This window comes from Hyperolius riggenbachi, chromosome 4 (genome assembly GCF_040937935.1).
Source record: "Hyperolius riggenbachi isolate aHypRig1 chromosome 4, aHypRig1.pri, whole genome shotgun sequence".
In the NCBI taxonomy this organism is placed as follows: Eukaryota; Metazoa; Chordata; class Amphibia; order Anura; family Hyperoliidae; genus Hyperolius; species Hyperolius riggenbachi.
The window spans coordinates 298,559,600-298,586,202 of NC_090649.1; the positions used below are offsets into that span (position 1 = coordinate 298,559,600).

Sequence of the window (26,603 nt, forward strand, 5' to 3'; positions counted from 1 at the left end):
GGGGGCTCAGCGCATCTCTGATGGAGGCCATTCGGAGGCGGCCTGGTGTTGCGCTGATCCACCTTGTGCGCAATTTTCAATTTTCGATTTTATTTGATTAGCCGCACCCAGGCTATGCATATACATAGGTTAGGATTTAGTTAGTGTTAGGCCCCTCCCATGGAGGATTGACTTCTTCGCAGTGGGAGGGACGAGTACTTAATAGGTTGCATGCAAGCTGTTAATGGAAACCAACATCCTCCTCTAGTGGTAGACAGGTTATGTGTATGCTCGGTGTGTATTCGACCCCACAAGTGGGGCTTGCACTCTTTTGCAGGTAGGCACTAGTCTGTTTTTAAGTAGCGCTGCTCATTTCCTTGCTATGTACTAATGTAATTCGTTTTTGGTCAGCTGCTCCCACTTAACAGCCATGCTTTTGGTGTATATGCAGAGCTTCTGTTTGGGTTCAAGGTGCGTTTGTAGTTCCTGGGGGGGCTCAGCGCATCTCTGATGGAGGCCATTCGGAGGCGGCCTGGTGTTGCGCTGATCCACCTTGTGCGCAATTTTCAATTTTCGATTTTATTTGATTAGCCGCACCCAGGCTATGCATATACATAGGTTAGGATTTAGTTAGTGTTAGGCCCCTCCCATGGAGGATTGACTTCTTCGCAGTGGGAGGGACGAGTACTTAATAGGTTGCATGCAAGCTGTTAATGGAAACCAACATCCTCCTCTAGTGGTAGACAGGTTATGTGTATGCTCGGTGTGTATTCGACCCCACAAGTGGGGCTTGCACTCTTTTGCAGGTAGGCACTAGTCTGTTTTTAAGTAGCGCTGCTCATTTCCTTGCTATGTACCCTGCTGTCATTGTCTGTGCACGGTTAGCATCACACTAACAAATTAAACAGATCACTTAAAGTGGATCCGAGGTGAACTATAAATACTCATTGCATAATTGTCTTCCTTTCCTATTGTTTATAGGGGATTCCTCAAGCCAAATATTTTTTTGTTTTTGTTTTAATACTCTAATTCATTATAAACTAAGTAAACCACGCCCACAGGTTTTCAGAGAGCCATGGCAGTAGCAAGGGCTCCTGGGAGCTCAGTCTGGGCAGGGGGAGGAGGAGGTGTTACTAGCCATTGATTTCAGAGGCAGAGGGGAGGAGGGAGGAGGGGGGATTAGGTTTTTTTCACAGTCTGAGTGCTGATGGTGCAGATAAGCCTGCCTCTGTGTAATGTTTACAACATTACAACATGGCTGCTGTCATTGTAGCACAGCAAGAAATAATCATTTTCTATTAAATCTGTTTGCAGCTAGATTTGCTGTGTAAACTATCTAAACTTTACATAAGATATATAGACAAGTTACTTGTTATAGTTCATTTTTCATCTCGGTTCCGCTTTAAGCACTGCAGAGGCAAAGCCAGGTGATTTCTGAGCCACATGCAGTGCTGTGGAGCTGTCTTCAGAACCACAGACATCTTATAATCTTATTTATCTAGACATTAAAAGTTAACAAAAAAGAGGCCATACACCCTTCTACCCTCTTTTCAGGACTGGTTTTGGAGTACAATTTCTACACTATAGTAAACCTCCCAATGAAGATACCTGGAGAATTTTTGTGTGTGTGTGTGTAATTAATCCTTATGTTATATTTATGAGTAATACTGTAGTTGTTATCCTGTGCTTACTCATAAGGGCCTGATGCACAAAAGTGCAGTGAATGATATTGCTGGGCACAGACATTGCATGGCAATATTACTCTTACTATCATCACTGTGTATTGCGAGCTATGCTATTAGCGCAACCCACAGTAGTCGATAAGCATGACTGTTGCTTAGGTAGCACATGCTACTAATGGTAATGCTCCATAGCAACGGCCACGCTACTTGACTACCACCAGTCATGCTAATAGTGTAATTCACAGTACACCGTGCCAGCAGTAATGGTAATATTGTTGTGTGATGTCTGTACATGGTCAATAATACTGCTCTTGTGTGCATCAAACCCAATATGACACATTTCAATGTAAAAGGAAAAGTCAGTGTCACGTGTGAGTGGAGGTACAAGTTGTATGGTGATTTCCCATTCCCCTAAAGATTATTCTATCACTGTGGTGTATTTTCAGGATCTGAATGACATTAATCATGAGATTCCATTATTGTCTGAGAAATTAGATGAAAAAATATATAATCTTACTGAAGAGATTCAAAGACGAGACCTCCCAGAGCTGGTGAACGAAGCAGAAGATCATGCTGCTCAGCTGAAGGAGTCATCCTCAAAACTTGATGGGTATGTTCTAAAGTCAAGAAGTGCTGTATAAAACATAAAAAAAATGTAATTCACACAGAAACGGGAAATAGGGAGATATATATTACTGTTGTCTCCTAGTTTTGAAATTGTGCAGGCATCAGGGGGATCTGCCCCCCTGCATCTCAGAGTTGCATGCAGAGCTTGTAGAGAAGTGCCTCACTTCTCAGGATCTAGCGTCACATCTTCAGCTTGCACATATCGGCAGGTCACATGATAAGAGACACTGGCTGGAGCCATGGTAACTAGAAGCAAACAGCTGAGCAGAGGAAGATGAAGATGTGACTCTGGATCTTTGATAGGTGAGACAGTTTTTGCCTAAAACTGCCATCTGGAAAGCTCACAGCAGGGCTCCCTAATAGTTGTACCTGGCTGGGAGCACATCTGGCTTCCTAATACTGATATCTGTCTATGGGTACATGCAGGGTCAGTTCTAGACTCTTTGCTGGTTTAGGCAAACTTGTGAGGTGCCCCGCCCCCCCCCCCCCCCCCCAAAAAAAATGGAATGATCGCACAGCACCCAACAATTTACTCTGCTTCATTTAAAGGGTACCAGAAATGTACCCTAGCTGGGAAAATTAAAAAGCTGTTATACATACCTAAGGCTTCCTCCAGCCCCATATGCGCTGAACGATCCCACGCCGCCGTCCACCGCTGCCCGCAACTACGAGAACGGGCTCTCGTCGCTGACGTCATCGGAGCCAGCTACGCAGGAGAAGTGCGCCCTCTACGTGCGCCCTCCATACACTGCTGCAGAGATACGCAAAGAGCGGACCTCTGCTACGCTTAGACTGGCTCCAACTGACGGAACAGCGCGGAGCCGGTTCTCGTAGCTGCGGGCAGAGGAGGATGGCGGCGTGGGATCGATCAGCGTGTATGGGTCTGGAGGAAGCCCCAGGTATGTATAAAATCTTAATTTTTTCATCTCTGGTTCCCTTTAATGTTCTCTGACATGCTGCAGCTCAACACAATCACACAGGCTGACTGTGAGTCTGTGACAAACACACTGCTCACCCTCAGCCACTCCATTCCTCCTCAGGAAGGTACACACAGTACAAAAATGCTGCCCCTGAAATCTCTGTGCCTGATGCAAATGTTTCACCCTGTTTCATGAGAGAACTGGCCCTGAGTACATGGCTGCTTAATTCTATTATCTAGGGAATATGGCTACTTTATTTTTTTATGAAGGGGGCCCTTGGATTCTTAATTATTTCATCTTGGTTTCCCTGGCTATTTCATTATTTTATCCTGAGGCACCAGGCTATTTTAAGTGTACCTGAAACACAGCACCGGGTACCTCTAAGCCTAATCAAAAAGGGCTGATTAGATATGCTTTTGTGGTTATGCCCACTATTTGTGTATGAGCCCAGCCATACTGTGCATGTGCAAGTATGGTCCGCGCTTGTACAGTAGTACAAAGTTTACTTTTTACACTTGCATAAGCACCATTATACTACTGTAAAGCTGCAACCGTACTTGTGTATATTGTAACGATTGTGGAACTTTCTCCGTGATCAGCGCACAACGCGTGCGCTGACACGGCAGAAATCCTCCACAAGCGTATATTCGCAGGCACCCAGCAAAAGGTGCTACGCACCTGTAGAGGGAAATTCCTGTCGGCAGATGGCGCTGGGGAGTGCAGAGAAACCAATCCTCTGTACCTCCACAAGAGCCAGACAGGAATTGTACGAAGCGCAGAACGCAATCGCAAGAGAGGCGATTGGGAATGAGATTGAGCAAAGGGACAGGTTGTATGTGTGTGCGCCAATCCAGTCGCCACCCCGCGACCGCGCACACACAACAGCAGATATGAAATAGGAACGCGATCACGAGAGGTGCGATCGCCAGACGTGACACAAGGCAGATCAGAATAGAATACGAGGGTAGCAAAGGCACAGCAAATAATACAATGAGGAGATACGGAAAATAACAAACGCTAGCTAACCGCGAACACCGCACTCATTCGCAACAGTGCACGCGGTTATGCGCGGTCTCCACGTGATAAGCACAATAGAGACAAGCACGCCTAACTAACCACCGACAGACAAACATGAAACAGAGGAAGCGAGCGCTTGCTTAACGGTTACCTCACCGAGCCTCCAGCAAGCGTAGCAGACAAGACAGACACACGAAAACATGGACAAGCGAGAGATAGGATCCACAGCACTAGCGAAAAGTGGCTAGCGCGATCCAGGTACAGAGTAGCAGAACAGAAGGATCCCCAGCGCTAGCGAAAAGTAGCTAGCGCGATCCCAGAACACAGAACAGAAGGATCCCCAGCGCTAGCGAAAAGTAGCTAGCGCGATCCCAGGAGACAGAACAGAAGGATCCCCAGCGCTAGCGAAAAGTAGCTAGCGCGATCCCAGGAGACAGAACAAAAGAGATAGCTGGTAGCAACCGCTGCACCAGCTATACTCCAAGAACAGAGATCAGAACCATTTCCTGTCGACCACCTTTGGGACTGGACAATGGCAACAGGCAAGACAAGACAGAACAGGCAATACAGATAATACAACCTGACTGGGCTAGAAGGGGAGCCTAAAGCAACCCCCAGGAATTAACTATACTAGATAGCAATGGCTGACACTCCAGCAGTGTCCATCAGGAACAGACCATGGAAAGGAAATGACCAGCAAATCCTTCTGGGAAACATAAAGCTCTTATAGTGCCAGTCATCAAAGAAGGCAGGTAGGGGATTTGCATAACGAATGCATGTAAATTCGCCAGCAAGAGAACAGACCAGAAACTTGCAATGGAAAGACAGGTCTCTGTTCCAGAGACCTGCAGCCCACAGACTAGAGGAATGGACAAACAGCTGTCTGCCTGTGCAGCCAGCTGAGCGGATCATCACATATATACAGTATGGTCGCACACAGACAGGCGTGTGGCTGCAAAGAAGAAAAGGGTCCCAAGTAGCAGAGGTGGGGTCATGGTTGACCTGGGGAGCGGCTTTCCACTACTTAGGTAAGTATCTACGGTAACTTTTTTCTTTTTTAAAGTCACAGGCTTTTTTTAATTCTCTTGTCTTGCGGTACCTATCTACTTAATTTTTTTTTTTTTTAATCTAGAGGCATGTGAGCAAATGTATTGTTCTGCCTAGGTCCCTGTATAGTCTTATTCCAGCTCTGGATTGAGAGTAGACAGAGCTATACAAATACTTTCTATGAGAAAAACATTGCTGTACTTTATGATGGCCTTTTTCATTTCTTTTATCCCGCTTGATCTTAAGATGCTACTTTCCATCATGACGTGACTGGTTGTCATGCAACAAAGTAAAAAGAAATCTATGCAAACACTGAGCACTCTGTGGCTTCCTTGTTCAACCAGACTATGGCTTAGAGATAAGGTGAATAAAAAGCAATAGCAAATTGCCGATGTTCATGCTCTGAAATTTATAGTCTGCATCCAAGTGAACTGACATCATGCACTCTCTGTGAATCTTTCACATTTATTTACTTTTAAAATGTGCGCCTGCCACATAAAAGAGGTGGCATGAAATCAACTGCTTAATTTATGATAAGTTGAACCAATACAACTTCAGGTTTATATGGTCATTGCTGGCCTGTTGCACTTCAATTAAAAGTGTTTTCAAATTTTACCAAGTGCTCATTTACTTTATATGTTAATGCATCCTGCTAATTCCAAAGATCAGCATGATTTTCTTCTAATAAAAAGTTGGTTATGCTGAAGGTAAAACACAGCACAGCAGTGCCACCTATCTGCTCAAGCAATGCATTTCAGTGAGCTTCAGTGGAGCTCTGTGGATTGCTGACTGTAATACAGCAGAATCTCAGTTGCTAAATGCCACATAAATGTAGCTTCTGGTTGCTTGAGAGTTATTATTAAAAAGAAGCCTAATACTGTACTAAACCTCATTCTATACCCACAAGCAATGGCACAGAAAGACATACTTAACTTAATATAGGACAACACTGTTATATACTGTACTGTAATTGCTTTGTGAATCCTGCAATGTCAGTTTTGATTTATTTATTTCTTCATTGCTTTAACCGCTTCCGAACCGTGTTGGTTGAAATCTACGTCCTGCAGGTGGCTGCAGTGGCTCTGATAGAATGTAGATTTCACCTACCCCACCGTGTGCTCCCACTGCTAACGCCAATCTGGCTGCTCTGCACTTACCGCAGTTCACTCGCCCTGCTGTCTATATGACAGCAGAGCTCTGTGAACAAGTCAGGAGCCACTTTCATTCAAACAGCAACCACAGTTGCTGTTTATTACCCTAATAGACTTTCCTTCCCTCTGTACAATCAGATTGGCTCACTTTGATGGACAGGGCCAGGAGCCAATGAAAGCACCTCCTGACTGGCGCATAGAGATTTACCATCATAGTGACAGCAGAGTGAGGGGCCTGCAGCTATGGGAGAGTGTCGTGACTGGCGAGAGCAGTGGGCATGTGTGGCGATTCATCAGTAATAACCGTTTTGTTGTACCAGCAGTTTCTGGTCCTTAAAGAAAACCTGAACTGAAAATTAAAAGTCAAAATAAGCATACACAAGTCATACTTATCCTCCATGTAGTCTACTCCAGGGCAATTTTCCGTCCTCCACTTTGAAAATGGCCATTACCCACAACAGCTTTCTGGTCAGCACACAGTTAAACTGTAACATCGCCAACTTGAGCCATTGGGAAACATGGACATTAACTGGTACATCAGTTTTCCTCTCAGCTATAACTGACAGCAACTGATATTTTACTGACAGCAACTGATATATTTCAGATCTGACAAAATATTGTCAGAACTGGAAGGGATTATTGTCAGAAGAAAATGGTGAGCTTCTGAGAGGAACTGATGGCGAGGTAACTATGTAATGTTCATTTGAAGTTACCTCGTGTGTTTATTTTAAATATTTTTACTCAGTACAGGTTCTCTTTAAGGGCCAGAGACTGCTGGCCTGGTACACAAGGGGTTAAAGCCCATTTTCACAGTGCACAGGATGCATCTTACCAGACGCAACACCAGCACAGCTATGATGCAAGGCACAGCCAAACCCCTCTAGCTGTGCTATTCACGGCTATAGGGATTCAGATGCACAGTGCATGTTTATTTTTTTCCCTGCATGCAGGATCAGATGGCAGCCTATTGATTTCAGTAGGCTGTGTTTCCCTGTCTGAATTTATAGCGAATAGCTTATAGTGGAAATGGAGGACATGCAGTGCTTGAATGCATCATGTGTCCAAATCCCTGTATCCGTGTATGGCACAGCTAGAGGGATGTGAATGCGTCTTACATCACAGCTGTAATCGCAATTTGTAAGAAATGGGAAATTGTGGAAATGCATTGTGGAAATGGGCCTTCAAGGTGCCCAAATGATACAATCTATGCAACAGATGGGTAAACTGAGGGAATACACTTTGCATGGATACTTTAGGAATTCGCACATATTACATAGACATGGTAAGATTGTACAATCCGGATTGTAACATTAATAGGCACCTTCAGAGTTCTGGTTCACCAAGTTCTGGTTAACTGAAGTTATATGAACCTGCTGCGAAGTCTGTAGAAATCGGAGGAACTATTTAGTTTGGAATTTCAATTTCAGAATGTCACATATTCTTTTAAAGTAGAACTGAAATATAAAATACAGTGTATAAACTGTACCATCTTCATTCACTCATAAATAGATAGTTCAAGTGACCCTGTAATTAGTATGAGCATATGAACTCACAGTAGTGTTATACGGTATAAAACCACAATTGCTGTCTATTACCCTGATAAACTTTCCTTCCTCATACCTCCCAACTTTTTGAGATGAGAAAGAGGGACACTTAAGCCATGCCCCTGCCACACCCCTGATCACGCCCCCATCGCGCCCCTAGTCACGCATACCATAAAGATCTCATAAGAAAAATATGTTGTTTTATAATTCAAACACACTGGTCCTTTCTATACTGGTTCATTTTCCTTCATCATAACATTGTAAAATTAGTAATATATCAATTTAAAGGATGGGAATAAAGTTTAGAGCCAAACACATTTTTTAGTAGAGAAATATATAGATTTACATAGAAAGAGGGACAAAGTCCTGAAAGAGGGACAAATGAAAAGGAAAGAGGGAGAGAGGGACAGGGCTCCCAAAGAGGGACTGTCCCTCCAAAAGAGGGACAGTTGGGAGCTATGCTTCCCTCTGTACAGTGCAGTGAAATGTAACTTAGTAATGTTCTAACATAGATAGATCTAGCCTGACTGATGCAGTCTCCCTCATGATTGCTCATCACCCCTCCATTTTGATGAGTCATGCTATTAGTTCTGCTAGAGAGCCCAGCATAAGTCACCAGAGTGTAGGGTGCAGCAAGCAACCATCACATGGGAACAAGGTGAGCTGCACAGCTTCACTGCAATTAGTAAAATTAAAAATACTTATATTCATGGTTTAAAAAAAAACAGCGTTGGGACTTTTTTTTTTAATAAAATAAATCTGTTTCCTGCTATAACTGTAAATTCATATGATTAAATCCACTACAGATGCACTTTGAGTTCAGTTTTCTTTCTGATATCAGCCTGAACTTAGTCTGCTGTTAAAATGACGGTTGAGCTGAAGTCAAAAGTCCATGTACACTAGCTCTACTTGTACCCAACTGATAATAATATATGGTTGACACAACACAACACACTGGTGCCACAGCGTAAGCCTTTCAAATGCTAATTCTGAAAACTACAACTGCCATTGGGTATCTCTGGAAAAGAGGATTGCACAGCTAATGAAATCCATAATGGTAGATGAATGTTATGGGGACACAGTAGGTGACATTAGCAAGGTACAGCATTTGGTGAAGAGAGTTTAAAAAAAAGAGAAACTAAAATTGCAGGTAAGCTGAGGAGCGGCCTTAGGTGCAGCACCACCTTTTTTTTTTTTTTGCCAGAAATGTAATGACAGCTGTTTGATGGATATAAATGTAAAGCTTGCTGCTAACGGCATTGTCGAAAGAGGCATTCACATTGTGCAGTACATGATTATGGAAAGCAAGAATGACCTTGTGAGCGAAGTAGTCATGGTGCCTAGATACCTGCTACATTGGTACACTAATGGCCAAAATAGCTCAGGAGGGGGCTGTATCCACCAACTGAAAAATACCAGCCCACATGGTTGACATTGGGTGCTCTGCAATAGGAGGTCAAAAAAAAAACTTTTCCCCTTTGCAAAACTCCCTCGTCCATGTCAAAGACAAGGGATATCCCTACCTCCAGTGCCTAGGTGTGAGGGTAGGGGGAAGACAAATAGTTATAAAGTAACACCTTACAGAACTGTATAGGGGAGAGAAGAGGCATTAGACACCAGGAAACTGTATAGGGTAGGGAGGATGGCCACTAGACACCAGGGAACTTTATAAGGGAGGTAGCCACTAGACATTGAGGTTGGCCCATGACTAGATCTCAGTGTTCAATTTCAGCACACTTTGTATTTCAGTTTGACACCCCTGCTCTAGGACAGGCGAGGGCAAAATTTTTGCAGCCCGAGCAATCTGCCCCTCCTCCAGGTCGCTAGGGGAGACTTCAAACTCACCTGATCACCATCCAGCGTCGCATCTCCAAGGCAACAGGGCATCACATGACAGTACGCTGGCACGTCCCGATGTTGTGTCATGTGATGCCCTGTTACCATTGAGACGCGATGCTGGACGGCGATCAGGTGGGTTTGAAGTCTCCCTTAGCTACCGGCCAATCGCGACTCTGCAGGAAGGGGAGGTGAGCAGAGGGACCCAGCCGCCTGTCAGCGGGCCAGAGTAAGAGCGCAAGTGGGCCTAATCCATCCCCCGGGCCGTAGTTTGCCCAGCGTAGGGATGCTCAATTGGATTCTGCGGAAATGCAATTTCCGAAATTCCGATCGGAAATTGCATTTCCGCATCGGAATGCGGAAATCGGTAATGCAAGTGCGTTAGGCGGATTTCCGCCGGAAATCGCGGAAATTTCCGCCGGAAATCGCGGAAATTCCGCCCGACTTTAACATTGATTTTCTCAAAAACTATAAGGTCTTTTTGAAAACTTTTTTTGCATCTTGTTCACAAGATTCAGTTTAATAACCCCTGACAATTTGGTGTTTCTAGGACTTAAGGGGGCTTTGCTATTAACCGCTAAAGTCGGCGGATTTTTACTGTAATGTAAAATACAGAAAATCTGCTTCTGCCTATTTTCAGCATTTTACATTACAGTAAAAATCAGCCGAATTTAGCGGTTAATAGCAAAGCCCCTGTAAGTCATAGAAACACCAAATTTTTAGGGTTTATTAAACAGAATCTTCTGAACAAGATGCAAAAAAAAAGTTTTCAAAAAGACCTTATAGTTTTTGAGAAAATCGATGTTAAAGTCGGGCAGAATTTCCGCGATTTCCGGCGGAAATTCCGCATTGGAATGCGGAAATTGGTAGCGGAAAGCGGAATCGGTATTTGGCAATGGCGGAATGCGGAATTACCGCGGAATCGGAAATTGGCATTTCCAACCATCCCTAGCCCAGCGCTGCTCTAGGGTCATCTGTTAATCTTGATACAAGGTAGTGTTGGGCGAACAGTGTTCGCCACTGTTCGGGTTCTGCAGAACATCACCCTGTTCGGGTGATGTTCGAGTTCGGCCGAACACCTGACGGTGCTCGGCCAAACCGTTCGGCCATATGGCCGAACTAAGAGCGCATGGCCGAACGTTCCCCGAACGTTCGGCTAGCGCTGTGATTGGCCGAACGGGTCACGTGGTTCGGACCCGAACGCGCTCTGATTGGCCGAACTGTCACGTGGTTCGGGTAAATAAATACCCGAACCACGTCATATCTCCGCCATTTGTCTGTGGGTTTAGCTTTGGGTAGGCAGGCAGGGTAGTTCGCGCTCCAGCCACGCTAGCCAGGGTCCCCCCCAGTCATTGTGTGTCGCTGCTGGGAATAGTAGTACACCGCTCGCTCAGCATTCTGTTTACTGCCACTCTGTGTACCTCGCTCAGCCACACTATATAGCATTCTGTTTACTGCCACTCTGTGTCTGCTGGGAATAGTAGTACACCGCTTGCACAGCCACACTATATAGCATTCTGTTTACTGCCACTCTGTGTACCTCGCTCAGCCACACTATATAGCATTCTGTTTACTGCCACTCTGTGTCTGCTGGGAATAGTGGTACACCGCTCGCTCAGCCACACTATATAGCATTCTGTTCACTGTTCTGTGTCTGCTTGGAATAGTGGTACACCGCTCGTTCAGCCACACTATATAGCATTCTGTGTACTGTTCTGTGTCTGCTGGGAACAGTAGTACACCGCTCGTTCAGCCACACTATATAGCATTCTGTGTACTGTTCTGTGTCTGCTGGGAACAGTAGTACACCGCTCGCTCAGCCACACTATATAGCATTCTGTTCACTGTTCTGTGTCTGCTGGGAATAGTGGTACACCGCTCGCTCAGCCACACTATATAGCATTCTGTTCACTGTTCTGTGTCTGCTGGGAATAGTGGTACACCGCTCGCTCAGCCACACTATATAGCATTCTGTTTACTGTTCTGTGTCTGCTGGGAATAGTGGTACACCGCTCGCTCATCCACACTATATAGCATTCTGTTCACTGTTCTGTGTCTGCTGGGAATAGTGGTACACCGCTCGCTCAGCCACACTATATAGCATTCTGTTCACTGTTCTGTGTCTGCTGGGAATAGTGGTTCACCGCTCGCTCAGCCACACTATATAGCATTCTGTTTACTGCCACTCTGTGTACCTCGCTCAGCCACACTATATAGCATTCTGTTTACTGCCACTCTGTGTCTGCTGGGAATAGTGGTACACCGCTCGCTCAGCCACACTATATAGCATTCTGTTCACTGTTCTGTGTCTGCTTGGAATAGTGGTACACCGCTCGCTCAGCCACACTATATAGCATTCTGTTTACTGTTCTGTGTCTGCTGGGAATAGTGGTACACCGCTCGCTCAGCCACACTATATAGCATTCTGTTCACTGTTCTGTGTCTGCTGGGAATAGTGGTACACCGCTCGCTCAGCCACACTATATAGCATTCTGTTTACTGTTCTGTGTCTGCTGGGAACAGTAGTACACCGCTCGCTCAGCCAGAGTATATAGCATTGTGTTTACTGCCACTCTGTGTACACCGCTCAGCCAGACTATATACCATTGTTTACTGACACTCTGTGTACACCACTCAGCCACACTATATACCATTGTTTACTGACACTCTGTGTACACCGCTCAGCCAGACTATATACCATTGTTTACTGCCACTCTGATTCTGCTGGGAACAGTAGTACACCGCTCGCTCAGCCAGACTATATACCATTGTTTACTGACACTCTGTGTACACCGCTCAGCCAGACTATATACCATTGTTTACTGACACTCTGTGTACACCACTCAGCCACACTATATACCATTGTTTACTGACACTCTGTGTACACCGCTCAGCCAGACTATATACCATTGTTTACTGCCACTCTGATTCTGCTGGGAACAGTAGTACACCGCTCGCTCAGCCAGACTATATACCATTGTTTACTGACACTATATAGCAGACTATATAGCATTGTGTGTACACCGCTCAGCCAGACTATATACCATTGTTTACTGACACTCTGTGTACACCGCTCAGCCAGACTATATACCATTGTTTACTGCCACTCTGATTCTGCTGGGAACAGTAGTACACCGCTCGCTCAGCCAGACTATATACCATTGTTTACTGACACTCTGTGTACACCGCTCAGCCAGACTATATACCATTGTTTACTGACACTATATAGCAGACTATATAGCATTGTGTGTACACCGCTCAGCCAGACTATATACCATTGTTTACTGACACTCTGTGTACACCGCTCAGCCAGACTATATACCATTGTTTACTGCCACTCTGATTCTGCTGGGAACAGTAGTACACCGCTCGCTCAGCCAGACTATATACCATTGTTTACTGACACTCTATGTACACCGCTCAGCCAGACTATATACCATTGTTTACTGCCACTCTGATTCTGCTGGGAACAGTAGTACACCGCTCGCTCAGCCAGACTATATACCATTGTTTACTGACACTCTATGTACACCGCTCAGCCAGACTATATACCATTGTTTACTGCCACTCTGATTCTGCTGGGAACAGTAGTACACCGCTCGCTCAGCCAGACTATATAGCATTGTGTTTACTGCCACTCTGTGTACACCGCTCAGCCACACTATATAGCATTGCGTACTCTGCCAGTCAGTGTGTATATTGCTGGGATCAGTAATACTCCACTCACCGTCAACCACTATATGAGCTCAACATGAGTTCCCCAGAGACCTCCGCTGTGAGCAGCACTCCCAACAACAGCAACAGCCAACGCCCCACGCAAGCTATAACATCCACCCCAGCAGCCAGTGGTCAGCAGCAGCCCTCCCCGGAGGAGAACGTTGTGTCCATCAGTCCGTCGCCAGAGCGATTAATGAGGGCTGCCATTGAGGAGATGATGGGGCCTGATGTGGAGGAGGAGGTCTGGCTCAGGCCAGCATCCCAAGTTAATGTTGAGGACGATGAGGGGTCTGTGTCTGGGGATGTTGGGGTGGCAGAGGTGGTGGGTGGGTCAGACTCAGGAGAAGAGTTGTATGATGAGGATGATGATCGGGACCATCTGTATGTGCCTCAGAGTCCGACCCCGGAAAACATGTTGTATCGTGTGTTTAGGTACTAAAATCTGCGTTCCCTCCCAGTAGTGTTGGGCGAACAGTGTTTGCCACTGTTCGGGTTCTGCAGAACATCACCCTGTTCGGGGTGACTATATAGCAGACTATATAGCATTGTGTTTAATGCCACTCTGTGTACACGGCTCAGCCACACTATATAGCATTGTGTTTACTTCCACTCTGTGTCTGCTGGGAACAGTAGTACACCGCTCACCCGCCACTGTATAGCATTGTGCTCTGTGTCACTGCTGACAATAGTGGTACACCGCTCACCCACCACTGTATAGCATTTCTGTACTGCCACTGTACTGCTGCCAGTCAGCGTGTACTTTAAGGATAAGTGAAATGAGGAAGAAATCCGGTGAAAGAGGGAGGGGCAAGGGAAGAGGTGTTTCCCCTGACGGTTCACGTACAGGCCACAGGGGAGCACCCAAGAAAACCCACTCAATACTGCCCATGTTGTCCAGGACAACAACCCTCACAGATCCAAAAGAACAGGACCAGATAATTACTTGGATGACCTCTCAAGCGTCCAGCAGTGGGTTAAGCAGCACCAGCACATCACGCACGAGGTCCGAGTCCTCAGCCAGTTAAAGTCTGGGCTTTCTTTGAAGACTGCACTGAGGATGTTACCATGGCGATTTGCAAGGTGTGCAAGACCCGCCTGAGCAGGGGGAAAAGTATTAACAACCTCTCCACCACCAGCATGAGCCGCCACATTCTATCCAAACATCCCACTCTGTGGGCAAACGCGGCAGGACAGGGTACCACCAGCAACACTGCCTCCCTTGGGTTCACCAGACTCACCACCAGACCCGCCTCAGCAGCAGCAGTAGCCCAGCCATTGCGTGGTTCACAACATTCACAAACATCAGACGATGCTGACACTGTCACTTTCCGGACTAGTGCTCTTGAGGTCTCCCAGTGTTCATCAAACACAACAACCAACAGCCCTTCGGTGTGCAGCGCTACGGTTGAGTTGTCTGTTTCTGAGATGTTTGAGCACAAGAGGAAATTGCCAGCAAATGACCCCCGGGCCGTGGCAGTAACAGCCAGCCAGCATAGCCAAGCTTCTGGCCTGCGAAATGCTGCCATATCGAGTGGTGGAGACAAACAGCTTCAAGGGCATGATGTCAGTGGCCATCCCACGTTACGTGGTTCCCAGCCGCTACCACTTTGCGCGCTCTGCAGTGCCTGAGTTGCATGAGCACGTGGTCAGCTAAATAACCCGAAGCTTGAAGAATGCCGTTGCCTGCAAGGTTCACCTCACCACTGACACCTGGACGAGTGCGTTCGGCCAGGGTCGATACATCTCCCTTACCGCGCACTGGGTGAACCTTGTGGAGCCTGGCAGCGATTCCTCACCTGCTACGGCGCGGGTGTTGCCCACGCCGCAAACAGCTGGATAACAACAGCAGCACCTACCTCTCTGACTCCTTCTCCTCCAACGCATCTCAAAGCTGTACCTCATCCGGAAATGCTAACCCAGCACCAGCAGCAGTAGGATCGTGGAAGCAGTGCAGCACAGCTGTTGGCATGCGTCAGCAAGCGTTGCTGAAGCTGATCTGCCTTGGGGATAAGCAGCACACAGGGGAGGAAATTTGGAGGGGAATAAAGGAACAGACGGATTTGTGGCTGGCACCGCTGGACCTGAAACCGGGCATGAAGCTAGACACCTGGCACGAACTGGCAATGTACGCAATAGAGGTGCTGGCTTGCCCGGCAGCCAGCGTTATGTCGGAACGCTGTTTCAGTGCTGCCGGAGGCATCATCACAGATCGGCGTATCCGCCTCTCCACAGAAAATGCAGACCGTCTGACTCAAATTAAAATGAATCAATCCTGGATTGGAAACGACTACGCAACACTCCTGGACCCCAACCAAGTAACATGACCGATGAACATCTGGGATGGTTTAGCGTTTCCGGTCCCTGTTTATTGAACCTCTCATCTGTATTACATTTATGACTGCATGGCGGCAAAAAGCATTGCTGCTATATCCGCACGCTTTTTGTCCTCATGCAAGGCCTGGGTTGTTGTGTCTCACAAAGCGTGGCCTTCTCCTCCTGCGCCTCCTCCTGTTCCATCACGTGTGCTGCTGCTGCTGCTGGGTTACCGTTGCCGCGTGGTCCCTGTTTATTGAACCTCTTATCTTTATTACATTTATGACTACATGGCGGTACAAAGCATGCTATCCGCACGCTTTTTGTCCTCATGCAAGGCCTGGGTTGTTGTGTCTCACAAAGCGTGGCCTTCTCCTCCTGCGCCTCCTCCTGTTCCATCACGTGTGCTGCTGCTGCTGCTGCTGCTGGGTTAGCGTTGCCGCGTGGTCCCTGTTTATTGAACCTCTTATCTTTATTACATTTATGACTACATGGCGGTACAAAGCATGCTATCCGCACGCTTTTTGTCCTCATGCAAGGCCTGGGTTGTTGTGTCTCACAAAGCGTGGCCTTCTCCTCCTGCGCCTCCTCCTGTTCCATCACGTGTGCTGCTGCTGCTGCTGCTGCTGCTGGGTTACCGTTGCCGCGTGGTCCCTGTTTATTGAACCTCTTATCTTTATTACATTTATGACTACATGGCGGTACAAAGCATGCTATCCGCACGCTTTTTGTCCTCATGCAAGGCCTGGGTTGTTGTGTCTCACAAAGCGTGGCCTTCTCCTCCTGCGCCTCCTCCTGTTCCATCACGTGTGCTGCTGCTGCTGCTGGGTTACCGTTGCCGCGTGGTCACTGTTTATTGAACCTCTTATCTTTATTACATTTATGACTACATGGCGGTACAAAGCATGCTATCCGCACGCTTTTTGTCCTCATGCAAGGCCTGGGTTGTTGTGTCTCACAAAGCGTGGCCTTCTCCTCCTGCGCCTCCTCCTGTTCCATCACGTGTGCTGCTGCTGCTGCTGCTGCTGGGTTAGCGTTGCCGCGTGGTCCCTGTTTATTGAACCTCTTATCTTTATTACATTTATGACTACATGGCGGTACAAAGCATGCTATCCGCACGCTTTTTGTCCTCATGCAAGGCCTGGGTTGTTGTGTCTCACAAAGCGTGGCCTTCTCCTCCTGCGCCTCCTCCTGTTCCATCACGTGTGCTGCTGCTGGGTTAGCGTTGCCGCGTGGTCCCTGTTTATTGAACCACTTATCTTTATTACATTTATGACTGCATGGTGGTACAAAGCATGCTATCCGCACGCTTCTTGTCCTCATGCAAGGCCTGGGTTGTTGTGTCTCAAAGCGTGGCCTTCTCCTCCTGCGCCACCCTCCTCCTGTTCCATCACGTGTGCTGCTGCTGGGTTAGCATTACCGGTCCCTTTTCCTGGAACCTCTTATATGTATTACATTTATGACTGCATGCCGACAAAAAGCATGTTACCTGTGCAAAGAAAACAGACATTTCCCGCATTTAAAAGACAGTTTTCCCTTTGAAACTTTAAAATCGATTTTCTCAAAAACTATAAGCTCTTTTTGCTAAATTTTTTTTTCCTCTTGTACCCACTCCCAAGGTGCACATACCCTGTAAATTTGGGGTATGTAGCATATAAGGAGGCTTTACAAAGCACAAAAGTTCGGGTCCCCATTGACTTCCATTATGTTCGGAGTTCGGGTCGAACACCCGAACATCGCGGCCATGTTCGGCCTGTTCGGCCCGAACCCGAACATCTAGATGTTCGCCCAACACTAATACAAGGCACCGCTTTGACAACCATCTGAACCACAGCAATAATAGAAAGGGAACCACAGTAAAAGTATATTTGACTTACACAAGGCAAAGGGATTTTAAAATGGAGAAAAATTTCTTCTCCCCTTTTGCAAAGCAACGTCATATCAAGATCCATGCAGGCTGATATTGTTAATGTGACTGATGCTCACACTGACTGCCACAACCCATTCTGACAATATCAGCCTGCTTGGCAGCCAAGGAGTTGCCAAAGGCTTGTCGAATATGTCGAATATAAGTGTGGGCGCACTGCACAGGTGCAATGACAGCTGATTTTCTTACATGTGTGAGTGGCTTCATGTTACCACGCAGGCACTGGTCATCATTGCACCTGCGCACAGTGCAGCTGCACTCATACACGGACAGCAGTGCAGCCATGAAGAAGAGGGTTCCAGCAACCAGCGCTGGACTAGAGGAGGATAGGAGAAACTTCTGGATCATCCAGACGAAGCAGGTGCTTTCATTGCACGGCACTCACTGCCAAGCGCCAAAACTAGGTGCCGCCATAACAGTAATGTTATACTGTGTGGGGCACGAAAGGGTAATCCGGGGTTCCGGCAATAGTAATCGCCAGACCCCAAATAACTCTCCCATCTGATTTGCAACAACTCGGAGGGGGAATAGTATTTAACGCCAACGGGGATTTAATCGCCAGCAGTGATTCCACTCACCCTTTGCCCAGCTCACTGGCGGCGTACTAATATGTGCGCCATCCAGAGGATTCCTTCTCCTAAGCTAAATATCTTACTTTTGTCTTTTTTGTCACAGATTTACTAATAAAAAAAATATGATTTTGTTAATGTGCAAACATTCATTTTTCTGTGCAAGTGCAATTCGCAAATGACAGTTACACTTTAAGATATGGATGGACAGTGACATACAAGTTTGATGGTGGCTCCATATTAATAACAGCACGTACACAGCTTGGAGGATGTCTTCCACTGTGTTTCTGCCTCAAAGCACTAAGTAAACTAGCTGAAAAGGAAACCATATGATTTAATGATTGAGCAGGAAACTAAGCATGCAGCTGCTATAGTTCTATGCAGGCAGACAAAACTCATTTTTACAAATGAAGAATATGTACCCATTTTATGCACTCTGGAGTCGATGCCTAAACAAATTGCTTTGCCTTAGCAGCAATGTATTTTACACATTATTTTGATATCAATTCATTTCTGCAGGGTTTAATTTAGATTTAAATTTAACAATGCTATCTGCTTTTACAGAATTCTTGCCGAGGCTAAAAACCTCTCATTTAATGCTACGGTGGCTTTCAAAGCATACAGCAATATTAAGGATTTGATTGACAATGCAGAGGACACAGCTAAAGAGGCCAAAGTCAGAGCGAATGAAGCAGCCGATTTGGTAAGCATAAAAGTTAAACACAAAAAAAAATTGTTCTCTCTGTATTAGATTGTCTTTCTTTTAACTTTTTCTTAGAGGATATGTGAGCATACAGGGAGGGGGTCCACTGGACACCAGGGAACTGTATAGTGGTGGGAGTGGGACCCTTCCTATACAGGTATCCAGGGATTCCTGTATAGGAAGGGGATGACTAAACACTAGGGTTTACTGTATGGAGGAGGGAGGGGGCACTAGACCCTAGGGATTACTGTATAAGAAAGGTGAGAGGGGGGGGGCACTAGACCACGGAACTGTATAGTGAAAGTGAATGGGTTCACTAGACACCAGGGAACTGTATAGGGGAGGAAGCGGTGCCTCTAGACAGAGCCGGGACAAGGTCCTCCAGCACCCAAGGCTGAAACACCAAAGTGCGCCCCTCCATCCCTTCACCCCAGCCGTCACACACTGATTGATATTAGACTAAGAGGCACCCCAGGGCCCCCAACACCTTAATCTCTAGTTATCTGGCTTGTAGTCACTTCCATGTACCTCCTTTTCTTATTTCTTTCTGCTTCAAACACAATTAGGAATGACAGCTGAATGAATTTTGCGCCCCCTCCTACACTGCGCCCTGAGGCTGGAGCCTCTCCAGCCTATGCCTCGGCCCGGCCCTGCCTCTAGACACCAGGAAACTGTGTATAGGCTGTATATTCAAGAGGTAAACGGGTCACTAGACACCAGGAAACTGTATATGGGAGACAGAGGCCACTAGACACCAGGGAACTGTACAGAGAAAAGATGGGGTGCACTAGACATCAGGGAAATATATAGGGGAAGGAGGGGGACACTAGACACTAGTAACTGTGTAGGGGAGGGAGAGGGCCACTAGACGCCAGGAGCTGTATAGGGGAGGGAGGGGGTGTGCTGCTTGTGAGATTAGGGCGTGGCTGAAAATGTAGCAGGGGCGTGTCTTAGAGTGCTTAGTTTCTTCTTCTCCTTCTTTGCAATCACACTGCTGCTCCCCATTTCTGAGCTCTAGGCAAATATTTGGCATCTGAATTTGGGTTGCATATCCTCTTCCTGCATCTATCTTTGCCCTAGAAACAGTGGCATAGCAGCATGGAGGAGAGATCTCTATGTCTTCCTTCTTCTGCTTCCAGCAGCCCCCCCCCCCCCCAACAAGACCCACCCCCACCCCTTTCTCCCTTGACTGCATCCCTTCAGACTCACAGATCAGCATGGCAACAGTGACAGTGCTCCTGCTGCAGCCACTAGATGTCACTGCCCTCTCTGCCTTCCTCTTTGTCTTCAGCATGCTACGTGACTTCACATGACGTGCAGAGAAACAGAGACTAAAGGAAGACAGACAACAGAGAGGGCAGTAATGTCTAGCAGCTGCAGCAGGAGTGTCTTAAAGACCCAGTGGTAGAAGAGGTAAGCTCCGTTCATCACTTCCACCTCGTTGATCTGTGGAGCTGAAGGGACACAGCCAGGGGAGCATAGGAGGGGGGCCCTGGTGAAGAAAGTATAAATGGAGCTGAAGGGACACAGCCAGGGGAGCATAGGAGGGGAGCCCTGGTGAAGAAAGAATAAATGGAGCTGAAGGGACACAGCCAGGGGAGCATAGGAGGGGGGCCCTGGTGAAGAAAGAATAAATGGAGCTAAAGGGACACAGCCAGGAGAGCATAGGAGGGGGGCCCTGGTGAAGAAAGAAAAAATGGAGCTGAAGGGACACAGCCAGGGGAGCATAGGAGGGGGGCCCTGGTGAAGAAAGAATAAATGGAGCTGAAGGGACACAGCCAGGGGAGCATAGGAGGGGGGCCCTGGTGAAGAAAGAATACATGGAGCTAAAGGGACACAGCCAGGAGAGCATAGGAGGGGGGCCCTGGTGAAGAAAGAATAAATGGAGCTGAAGGGACACAGCCAGGGGAGCATAGGAGGGGGGCCCTGGTGAAGAAAGAATAAATGGAGCTGAAGGGACACAGCCAGGGGAGCATAGGAGGGGGGCCCTGGTGAAGAAAGAATAAATGGAGCTGAAGGGACACAGCCAGGGGAGCATAGGAGGGGGCCCTGGTGAAGGAAGAATAAAAGGAGCTGAAGGGACACAGCCAGGGGAGTATAGGAGGGGGGCCCTGGTGAAGAAAGAATAAATGGAGCTGAAGGGACACAGCCAGGAGAGCATAGGAGGGGGGCCCTGGTGAAGGAAGAATAAATAGAGCTGAAGGGACACAGCCAGGAGAGCATAGGAGGGGGGCCCTGGTGAAGAAAGAATAAATGGAGCTGAAGGGACACAGCCAGGGGAGCATAGGAGGGGGGCCCTGGTGAAGAAAAAATAAATAGAGCTGAAGGGACACAGCCAGGGGAGCATAGGAGGGGGGCCCTGGTGAAGAAAGAATAAATAGAGCTGAAGGGACACAGCCAGGGGAGCATAGGAGGGGGGCCCTGGTGAAGGAAGAATAAATGGAGCTGAAGGGACACAGCCAGGGGAGCATAGGAGGGGGGCCCTGGTGAAGAAAGAATAAATGGAGCTGAAGGGACACAGCCAGGGGAGCATAGGAGGGGGGCCCTGGTGAAGAAAGAATAAATGGAGCTGAAGGGACACAGCCAGGGGAGTATAGGAGGGGGGTCCGGGTGAAGAAAGAATAAATGGAGCTGAAGGGACACAGCCAGGGGAGCATAGGAGGGGGGCCCTGGTGAAGAAAGAATAAATGGAGCTAAAGGGACACAGCCAGGAGAGCATAGGAGGGGGGCCCTGGTGAAGAAAGAAAAAATGGAGCTGAAGGGACACAGCCAGGGGAGCATAGGAGGGGGGCCCTGGTGAAGAAAGAAAAAATGGAGCTGAAGGGACACAGCCAGGGGAGCATAGGAGGGGGGCCCTGGTGAAGAAAGAATAAATGGAGCTAAAGGGACACAGCCAGGAGAGCATAGGAGGGGGGCCCTGGTGAAGAAAGAATAAATGGAGCTGAAGGGACACAGCCAGGGGAGCATAGGAGGGGGGCCCTGGTGAAGAAAGAATAAATGGAGCTGAAGGGACACAGCCAGGGGAGCATAGGAGGGGGGCCCTGGTGAAGAAAGAATAAATGGAGCTGAAGGGACACAGCCAGGGGAGCATAGGAGGGGGCCCTGGTGAAGGAAGAATAAAAGGAGCTAAAGGGACACAGCCAGGGGAGCATAGGAGGGGGGCCCTGGTGAAGAAAGAATAAATGGAGCTGAAGGGACACAGCCAGGAGAGCATAGGAGGGGGGCCCTGGTGAAGGAAGAATAAATAGAGCTGAAGGGACACAGCCAGGAGAGCATAGGAGGGGGGCCCTGGTGAAGAAAGAATAAATGGAGCTGAAGGGACACAGCCAGGGGAGCATAGGAGGGGGGCCCTGGTGAAGAAAAAATAAATAGAGCTGAAGGGACACAGCCAGGGGAGCATAGGAGGGGGGCCCTGGTGAAGAAAGAATAAATAGAGCTGAAGGGACACAGCCAGGGGAGCATAGGAGGGGGGCCCTGGTGAAGGAAGAATAAATGGAGCTGAAGGGACACAGCCAGGGGAGCATAGGAGGGGGGCCCTGGTGAAGAAAGAATAAATGGAGCTGAAGGGACACAGCCAGGGGAGCATAGGAGGGGGGCCCTGGTGAAGAAAGAATAAATGGAGCTGAAGGGACACAGCCAGGGGAGTATAGGAGGGGGGTCCGGGTGAAGAAAGAATAAATGGAGCTGAAGGGACACAGCCAGGGGAGCATAGGAGGGGGGCCCTGGTGAAGAAAGAATAAATGGAGCTAAAGGGACACAGCCAGGAGAGCATAGGAGGGGGGCCCTGGTGAAGAAAGAATAAATGGAGCTGAAGGGACACAGCCAGGAGAGCATAGGAGGGGGGCCCTGGTGAAGAAAGAATAAATGGAGCTGAAGGGACACAGCCAGGGGAGCATAGGAGGGGGGCCCTGGTGAAGAAAGAATAAATGGAGCTGAAGGGACACAGCCAGGGGAGCATAGGAGGGGGGCCCTGGTGAAGAAAGAATAAATGGAGCTGAAGGGACACAGCCAGAGGAGCATAGGAGGGGGGCCCTGGTGAAGAAAGAATAAATGGAGCTGAAGGGACACAGCCAGGGGAGCATAGGAGGGGGGCCCTGGTGAAGAAAGAATAAATGGAGCTGAAGGGACACAGCCAGGGGAGCATAGGAGGGGGGCCCTGGTGAAGAAAGAATAAATGGAGCTGAAGGGACACAGCCAGGGGAGCATAGGAGGGGGGCCCTGGTGAAGAAAGAATAAATGGAGCTGAAGGGACACAGCCAGGGGAGTATAGGAGGGGGGCCCTGGTGAAGAAAGAATAAATGGAGCTGAAGGGACACAGCCAGGAGAGCATAGGAGGGGGGCCCTGGTGAAGAAAGAATAAATAGAGCTGAAGGGACACAGCCAGGGGAGCATAGGAGGGGGGCCCTGGTGAAGAAAGAATAAATGGAGCTGAAGGGACACAGCCAGGGGAGCATAGGAGGGGGGCCCTGGTGAAGAAAGAATAAATAGAGCTGAAGGGACACAGCCAGGGGAGCATAGGAGGGGGGCCCTGGTGAAGAAAGAATAAATGGAGCTGAAGGGACACAGCCAGGAGAGCATAGGAGGGGGGCCCTGGTGAAGAAAGAATAAATGGAGCTGAAGGGACACAGCCAGGGGAGCATAGGAGGGGGGCCCTGGTGAAGAAAGAATAAATGGAGCTGAAGAGACACAGCCAGGGGAGCATAGGAGGGGAGCCCTGGTGAAGAAAGAATAAATAGAGCTGAAGGGACACAGCCAGGGGAGCATAGGAGGGGGGCCCTGGTGAAGAAAGAATAAATGGAGCTGAAGGGACACAGCCAGGGGAGCATAGGAGGGGGGCCCTGGTGAAGTAAGAATAAATGGAGCTGAAGGGACACAGCCAGGAGAGCATAGGAGGGGGGCCCTGGTGAAGAAAGAATAAATGGAGCTGAAGGGACACAGCCAGGAGAGCATAGGAGGGGGGCCCTGGGGAGGAAAGAATAAATGGAGCTGAAGGGACACAGCCAGGGGAGCATAGGAGGGGGGCCCTGGTGAAGAAAGAATAAATAGAGCTGAAGGGACACAGCCAGGGGAGCATAGGAGGGGGGCCCTGGTGAAGAAAGAATAAATGGAGCTGAAGGGACACAGCCAGGGGAGCATAGGAGGGGGGCCCTGGTGAAGAAAGAATAAATGGAGCTGAAGGGACGCAGCCAGGGGAGCATAGGAGGGGGGCCCTGATGAAGGAAGAATAAATGGAGCTGAAGGGACACAGCCAGGGGAGCATAGGAGGGGGGCCCTGGTGAAGAAAGAATAAATGGAGCTGAAGGGACACAGCCAGGGGAGCATAGGAGGGGGGCCCTGGTGAAGAAAGAATAAATAGAGCTGAAGGGACACAGCCAGGGGAGCATAGGAGGGGGGCCCTGGTGAAGAAAGAATAAATGGAGCTGAAGGGACACAGCCAGGGGAGCATAGGAGGGGGGCCCTGGTGAAGAAAGAATAAATGGAGCTGAAGGGACACAGCCAGGGGAGCATAGGAGGGGGGCCCTGATGAAGGAAGAATAAATGGAGCTGAAGGGACACAGCCAGGAGATCATAGGAGGGGGGCCCTGGTGAAGAAAGAATAAATAGAGCTGAAGGGACACAGCCAGGAGAGCATAGGAGGGGGGCCCTGGTGAAGAAAGAATAAATAGAGCTGAAGGGACACAGGCAGGGGAGCATAGAAGGGGGGCCCTGGTGAAGAAAGAATAAATGGAGCTGAAGGGACACAGCCAGGGGAGCATAGAAGGGGGGCCCTGATGAAGGAAGAATAAATGGAGCTGAAGGGACACAGCCAGGAGAGCATAGGAGGGGGGCCCTGGTGAAGAAAGAATAAATAGAGCTGAAGGGACACAGCCAGGGGAGAATAGGAGGGGGGCCCTGGTGAAGAAAGAATAAATGGAGCTGAAGGGACACAGCCAGGGGAGCATAGGAGGGGGGCCCTGGTGAAGAAAGAATAAATGGAGCTGAAGGGACACAGCCAGGGGAGCATAGGAGGGGGGCCCTGGTGAAGGAAGAATAAATGGAGCTGAAGGGACACAGCCAGGGGAGCATAGGAGGGGGGCCCTGGTGAAGAAAGAAGACATTTGGGCCCCTTCTCCCCACCCGGCATAGGAAGTGTTCTTTTTTTATAGGGAGTGTTCTTAATCTAAGAAGGGGGCCCCCTAAAAGTGTCACAGGGGGCCCTTGAGATGCAGTTACACCGCTGCCTAGAAGCAAGGATAGCATTCCCAGATGTATGATGGGCATCAGAGTTCCGTGTGACCAAAGCTTTCACAGAGATATGCAGAGATGGTGTGTAATGTATACAGTACACAGATCAGGATCAAATGGAAGGAAAGTTTATAAAAAGATAAAGCACCTAGAACCTTGTAGCTGTCCAGTAAGGTCAGGGAACATGGGCCCACCTTCTGCATCTTTAATTAGGAAGAGTGTGCATCAATCAACTGAACTGAGTGACTAAAGACAGAGCAGGATCATCCACCAGGCAACCTAAGCAGGTGTTTAGGGCCTAGTGGGTGTCAAGGGGCCCACCTGCCACCTTCTTTAACCTCTCTTTGCTTCAGTTTACCAAAAGGACCTTGAGGGGATGCATGATGACAAGGAAGGAATGTGTAGCAAAACAAGACCAATGCGAGTGTCGGACAAAATCAGCGGCTACATAAATGTTGATCCCAATGGAATTCAGTGAACATAATTGCTATACACGATAGAGATGGCAGGTTTTCTTCCAATAATACATGCAGGGTAGGAGGAGATGATGTGAGAAGATACGTGTGCAGAGTAGAACAATTCTAGGAGGAGAATCAATTCATCGCATGATCAGTTTGTAAATCTCTGTGTGGACAGGATAAGCCTATACAAGAGTCAAAAGTAAGACGTGATCACCTGATAAATCAATGCTGTGTGTCTCCATGGACTCTTTTTACTAGAGCAAAACTGCAAGGAAAATTGATCATCTCTGCAAGTGAATAAAACTGCTATAGCAACAAATATTCAGCCTGATTTATCTGATACAAGATAGAGATGCTCAGAAAAATATATGTTCTAGGAAAGCAATTCAATACATTGATAGAAATCAGTCCATTTGGCTGTACAGTAAATATGTTTTTGTTGAGGTCATCAGCTCTTCTGGGGTTTATGATCTGATCAATAACTCTTACGTAATTCAAGTATTATGTCTCATGTTGCTACGCCACGGGTTTGTTTTTGTCACGTTCTTCCCATTGAAGGTGATAGTATAACAGATACTGCTTTTTTTGTGTCTTGTTAAATGTTTTTTGAACAGACCTTGTATATATGTAAAACCCCTGAGGCATTTTATTCAGTACACACAGTGGTCAGTATTACAACTGAAGTATCATGTGATCTTGTATTTTGGGGGGATTAGAAATGTGCTCCTAACCAGGGGTTAAGGTTGCCTGCGCTCCTGTCAGCAAATACAGAGCGGCAGCTCCACTAGCCACCGCGCACAGCTGTAAGACGCGCGGCGGCACTTCCGGGTCTGCAGGAACGTAGGCGAATCCTGCAGACCCGTACACGGCTATGGGATTGGCAGC

At 48.0% G+C, this 26,603-nt stretch overlaps 1 protein-coding gene across 12 annotated transcripts in view; it reads left to right on the top strand.

Moving 5' to 3' along the window:
- LAMA2 (laminin subunit alpha 2) overlaps positions 1-26,603 on the top strand; it is a 1,150,433-nt gene that overhangs the window by 867,588 nt on the left and 256,242 nt on the right. For all 12 annotated transcript variants that reach the window (XM_068231524.1, XM_068231529.1, XM_068231525.1 and 9 more), the window contains 2 exons: positions 2,108-2,271; positions 18,894-19,032. In XM_068231524.1, coding sequence (XP_068087625.1) covers positions 2,108-2,271; positions 18,894-19,032 — 303 coding nt within the window. The remainder of the gene's footprint in view (positions 1-2,107; positions 2,272-18,893; positions 19,033-26,603) is intronic.